The sequence below is a fragment of the Micropterus dolomieu genome, linkage group LG21 (assembly GCF_021292245.1).
Source record: "Micropterus dolomieu isolate WLL.071019.BEF.003 ecotype Adirondacks linkage group LG21, ASM2129224v1, whole genome shotgun sequence".
Lineage (NCBI taxonomy): Eukaryota > Metazoa > Chordata > Actinopteri > Centrarchiformes > Centrarchidae > Micropterus > Micropterus dolomieu.
Window position 1 is genome coordinate 16663622 of NC_060170.1, and position 5976 is coordinate 16669597.

Consider the following 5976-nt stretch of genomic DNA (forward strand, 5'->3'; position numbering starts at 1 on the left):
CTAAGTGAAACTCATGGACACTGTGTGCTCCAGCGCTTTGCGCCGCAGTGACGCGATGCTTGTCCCTCTCCACATGTCACTGTCCGGGGAACTACACAGCTGCGGGGAGCCCGATACGTTCGTGGGGCCGGAGAGAGATGCCGACATTCCGGGGAAATGCGACTGGTAGAGGTGGGACTGCAGACCGGAGCCGTTGGAGGACAGGCCGTTGGAGAGACCCATCGAGTTGGGTGGCGGGCCTGGACCCAGGCTGCACTGTGACAGGGACTGCATGCCAGGCTGGCGACCCAAGGACGGCGGGAGCTGCAGCTGGGAGACCCCCGGCATCCCCGTGGCCCAGCGAGAGTCGTTGGCGTGGAAGGAGCACAGGCTGTTCTCCATGGCGGCCGCGGCCGAGAACTGTGGCAGGCCTGGGGTTGGGAGCAGCGTCCCCGGGGCGCGGAAAACATTGGTGGTCTTCTTCCTTTTCTTCCACTTAGCGCGTCTGTTCTGGAACCAAACCTGCAAACAAAGAGACAGGACCGTGAACCTTCAGAAGGATATACTGGGGAACATATGATGTCTGGAGCAGTACCTGTTTACATGACACTGTGATGAGGACAGCGAGGTGGATGTTAAGTATGTCCATCCAGTAGGCCTAATGTGTTAGTGTAAACACTGGAGAAAATACTATTACGCACGATAATCTCACAATCTGACCACACTGAGACATCGGGCTCTAATAAAACATTAGGGTCTATAATATTTATACCCTATCCTACTGCAAATGGACTAAAGACCTCTTATGAATTTATTCATTACTACTAGCCTTTGAGGGAGTTGCCTACGTTCAAATAGCAGGTGTAATTCATTCTTCTAAATTGCATTAGAATAGCCGTGTTTCTAAGACGCAATATTCCAGGGTTAGGAATTTCGCTGCAAAGAAAATCTAATAAGCAGAAGGCGCTCTGTATAAAAATGCAGCCGTCAGATGGGGTTTTATTACTGCCGTTCCGCAGCAGTGGGTCGAACAATTTATCTTTCTAACATCTTATTTACAAGCAGATTAGCTGAAAATTGCCCTAAATATTGTGTGGGCTTAAATACAAATGGCCAGCATTACTCTACACAATCTACGTGAAAATAAAAATCGCCAAGCACGCGCGAGAACCACAAACACACAGACTCGCTTACACAACTGAAAACGCACGCGCTTCCCTGTTGGGCTTTATAAAGATTTCATCATGTTCGGGCGTGATTAATGCGCGCGCGAGGCCGTGAGTCGATGCCTGCGTATTAAAAGTGAAATCCTGCTCAGCCATCCGTGAAACGTCGCCCAAACCCATTACACTTGAGGGGGAAAGAAAATGCAATTTCTCATTCCATTAAAAAAGTACAATATATTCTTGAGTCCTATTAAGACGTCGCTGATAGAGCATTTTAAAGGAGAGGCTGTGGAGGCACGCACGCGGGCCAACACGCCCGCCCACTGAAGGCTGCACCTGCACGGCCTGCACTAATGTTTACCAACAGCGAGCAGGAGCCGACCTGCACTGAGCGGGTAGGATCCTGCACTAGATAGAATAAAGAATTGATTATTAAGGTGACTAATGGTAATACTGGTTTTATTGCTTTCAGTGGGATCATTTGCATGAATTTCACATCACTGGTTAATAACCCGTTCACAGTTATAAATAAGGCTGAAATTGGTTGATAATGTGTTTGGCTTATTAAAGCCTGGTATATTGCTGTATTCTTGTTGAAAAATAAGTACAGTGTTTCTTAGCCACTTTAAATTGTTTAACAGTGGTTCATATGTTCAATTTGCAAAAATACTAATGATTGAAGAGAAATTTAAATGCCACCACTGTAAGTTAAAAAAATTTGTCACACAATCCCACCCTGATAGTTTTGGGGGAAAAAATGAATAAAAAATTCAGATTTGAAAATCTTAAAATATGTACAATATTAGTGCGCTGTTAATTCCCGGCCAGGGTAATTCGCTGTATTTATTATGGTAAAATATTATAGAAAAATAATTGCTAAAAGACTTAATGATACACTGTACGCAATTGTTGCAGTTCCAAATTTCAAAACTGCACAGAAACAAAACGAAATGAAGATCAGGCAAAAGTAAGGAACTTTCACACCCCCAGTTTAATTATTTCCGGGGTCAGTCACCACAGGTGGCGTTATACAATATTTTCTGAAAATCGTAAAAGCCACCTAAATGTTTCTTGACTTACAAGCACCAGATTCCTGCTCGTTATTCTCCAGGTGAGAAACGTTTCAGAACCTTGGACAGAGCACGTGATATATTAGACGGTGCACGGCTTCTTATAATTAAATATAGGTTAGTATCAGGCTAACCTTGAACATATTATGGGATATTTGAATCATATAATTACATTAAATTAAATTAAAAGAGGCTTGAGTCGGTATGTTTTTTGTGTTATTAATCAGAATCCAACGAATCTACTTTCATTTGTTATGCTGCATACTGAGGCAGAATATCGTGCTGTATATAAACCTAAAAAATACAATATTTTAAAGTGATTCTAATGACAAGCTGCACAATAGTACATTTTAAATTATGGTTTGATGTAACTTAGATGGCGTCAATCCACCCCTTAGCTTTGATATTCTAAGAATTTGCCCCCCAAAAACTTAATAGCCACAACATTTCCGGGGATAACAGGACGAGTGACTGAAAATGCATTATGGTAAACGAAAGACTGTTAGAAGTGACCAAACTATCTTTTACAAGCGCACAGAGGGGACTGGTCCTGAATCCTCTCTTGATGTCTGTGCACATTCTCAAACATCCCGGTCATAGTTAACTAAGGAAGGTTAAAATCAGTTCCAGTTGGCTTTGATTTTAACCTCCATTGGATACCTTAAAGATGGATTTAAAGGATGATTTTTTGGACATTTATATCTTGCTGAAAAATCCCCTATACGGTCAAATCTAGACTCAAAGCCACGCCCTACCACACCGTTCCAGAGTTTGCATCCGGTAAAAATCACCCACATTGCACAAGTGTTTACCTGAACTCTGGACTCAGTGAGGCCGATCCTCAGCGCCAGTTCCTCCCGCATGAAGATGTCAGGGTAGTGGGTTTTAGCGAAGCTGCGCTCCAGCTCGTTGAGCTGCGCCGGGGTGAAGCGCGTCCTGTGCCGCTTCTGTTTCTGCTGACTGGAGGTCTGTCCGGAGCTCTGCTGCGGTTGCTGTTGCTGCTTCTCCTGCTCCTTCCCGTTCACAGGCATGCCGGCAGAGTTGGATCCCACAGTAGCGATGTCTTCTCCCGGCAGGAGAGTGGTTCCCTCCACAGAGTCTGAACCAGGGGCCATGTCTCCCGGATGCCCCTGGTCTTGCACTCCACCACCCAGCCGGCACTTGAGAGCCTCTCGGTGTCCGAGTAACTCTGCAGCATCCTTCATCCCTGAAGGGTGAGGAAGAACGAGGCTTTGAGTAAATGCATGGCAAAATCTTAAAGCGCAGCATCTTTAAATGAGTTAGGCTACATGACATAGTTTTGCTTCTTTATAACAAACGAGGTACATTCAGTTAAAGAATAGAACAAGTAAACTCAATATAGCCTGGGTAGTAATTTCATAGCGCATTTTTGCTGTCAGATAATTCCAGATAAATTACTGTAACGAATTGCTTCGACCAACAATAAACCATTTAGCTATTAACACAATTAACCACACAGCCTATCACTTCACAAGGTTGAATAAGAAGTTGAAATCTTACACTGGAGTTTAGGGCCGGAGTTTAGTGATGATAACTCACCGAGCCGAGCATCCAGGAGGTCGGCGTGAGAGAGCATGGCGTACCGCTCCAGGGCGAAACGCGCTCCAAAAAAATCCTACAACTTTGGGGCAATTTAAAACGTATATATCGTCTAAATGAACGAAAATTCGGTTTGTGGTTAAAAAAGGAGGTCCCTTGCATTATAATGTCCTTTAGAGCGACGGGGAGGCGCTTATTAGTTGAAAGAACCCGTGAGCTTCCTCAAATAAGAGCCAATCAGAGCGGGAGCTTGGAAATGTCAGCGACGTGACTCCCCCCTCTTTCTATTTTTTTTTTTTAAACACACACATACGCAAGCACGCGCGCACAAACCCAAACGCGCACGAAACACTACAATTCAATTCAATCCTCTGCCATTCCATCCTCTGATTTATTAGCTTTTCATGCTTAAATTATTCCACGTTAAATGTCTTAATGTGTTTGTTTAATCTCATATAGCCTGTGCCATGACAGGACTCCTGTTCTGTAGATAGATATACATGCAAAACACTGGAGGTGAGCTCAGAATTGTTTAGTTTAGTTGGAGGAGATAGGAGGTATTTGAGCCAGAAAATGCATTGCCATTAAATAATTAGCCATATCAAAATCTCAATTTTCAAATCACTGGACTGTGTCAATTAGCCTGTTAACAAAACAGCAACACTCAGAAAGGGCTGATTTATTTGCCAAATTAGCGGGAAAAAATCTATAAATTAAAACAATTTTCAGGTTGATTACTCTTTGTATATTTATAAAAAAAAATAAAAAAATTTTGTTGTTTTTATTTATTTATTTTGACTAATGAGAGGGATATCATATTGAGTGTTTTCTGTACATATCACACTGTGAACTTTGGTCATGAAAGAAAAACACATGTAGGAGATGAGAAGCCTTATTACACCCAGGCCTCCTTTCAGCACCCCAGAGCCCCACTTCCCCTCCCGTCCTTGGATCACAAACAAAACGAATATCACTCCCATTCCCTCATGGCAGGTGATTTGTGGAGACAAATCGGGGAAATAAATAAATAAACGAGTACAGATGGATTTAAGCTCTGTTAGTGATCGGCCGCTTTAACTCCCATCGACTTTTCATCAACGCGGGCGCAATTAAAGGTATTTAGGCCTGTTTGGTTCAAACAAAATCAGACGTGGTAGATCCTAAACGATTGTGCCCCTTTAGCAGAGGTCCATAAGTAGGTCTATTATACAATTAACAGGACAGCAATTGATCTGCGCTCCACTCTCACTTCTCCAGACAGTGCTGGTTAGAGAGGGCTTTTGGCAGATGTCAGGGTGAGCCTGGTGAATAGACCACCGCCTGGGACTAAATAGGGTTCTTTGTAGCCGCACAAAGGAGGCGTCCAAGCGAGGACTCCTCTCTCTCCTCCTGCACCACATATAGGCAGCTCATCTTTTATGCTCCTCAACCGCAATCTGCCGGGACGCAAGGAAGTAGCCTATATGTGGCACAGCGTGAAAACTTAAGGAAATGGACTGGTGCACGGTCCACTGAGATGAGGAAAGCTGTGACCAGCTCCCGAAGGTTCAGGAGAAGCAATCAGCAGCAGCAGCCTCGATTCGTTTGATTCAGACTTGAAGACCAGGAGAGGAGAGGGACTCTGTATGTTGGGAGTTGTAAGGCCAGCCCTGCGTTTTTGAAGGGCTTGAGCCCGGAGAGACGGTCTGTATGCTTTGGAAGTTCTTTGATTTCCAATTAGTGTAAGCATGAAGACAACTGGTGTAACATAAGATAACTAAAAACTAAATAATTCAAAACTGTTGAAATGAACTCAGCCCATGAGAGATTAAATTTTTGCTCAAATACTAGCTCTTGTATTATTAATAATATGAATAATAGGCAATTTATCATACTCTTAAGTAAATTACGAATTTAGTAAATAATAAATCCATGAAATTCCAATTCAGGATTATTTGATGAAATTAATCATTTTTTAAATTGAAAAATAAACGTAGCCTACATATTAGCACTAATAACACTATTATTATTATTATTATTATTATTATTGGATAAGTACCCATTTTCTTTTTATTTCCTGTTATATTTCTATATAAAAATAGAGAAGATAAAAAATTATTCAGATAGGGATTTAACAACAACAGTACTAATTACCTACTACTACTGCTACTGCTACTACTGCTACTATTGCTACTACTACTACTACTACTACTAATAAATGT

The 5976-nt window shown here is 42.5% G+C and overlaps 1 protein-coding gene across 1 annotated transcript; it reads right to left on the bottom strand.

Moving 5' to 3' along the window:
• Positions 1 to 3812, bottom strand: LOC123960831 (homeobox protein orthopedia B-like). Its single transcript, XM_046035802.1, has 3 exons — positions 3776 to 3812; positions 3028 to 3422; positions 1 to 501 (listed from the first exon to the last, which is right to left on the bottom strand). Exons 1-3 carry the CDS (start codon positions 3810 to 3812, stop codon positions 1 to 3), a joined length of 933 nt encoding a protein of 310 aa, XP_045891758.1.
• Between the last annotated feature and the right edge of the window lie 2164 nt (positions 3813 to 5976).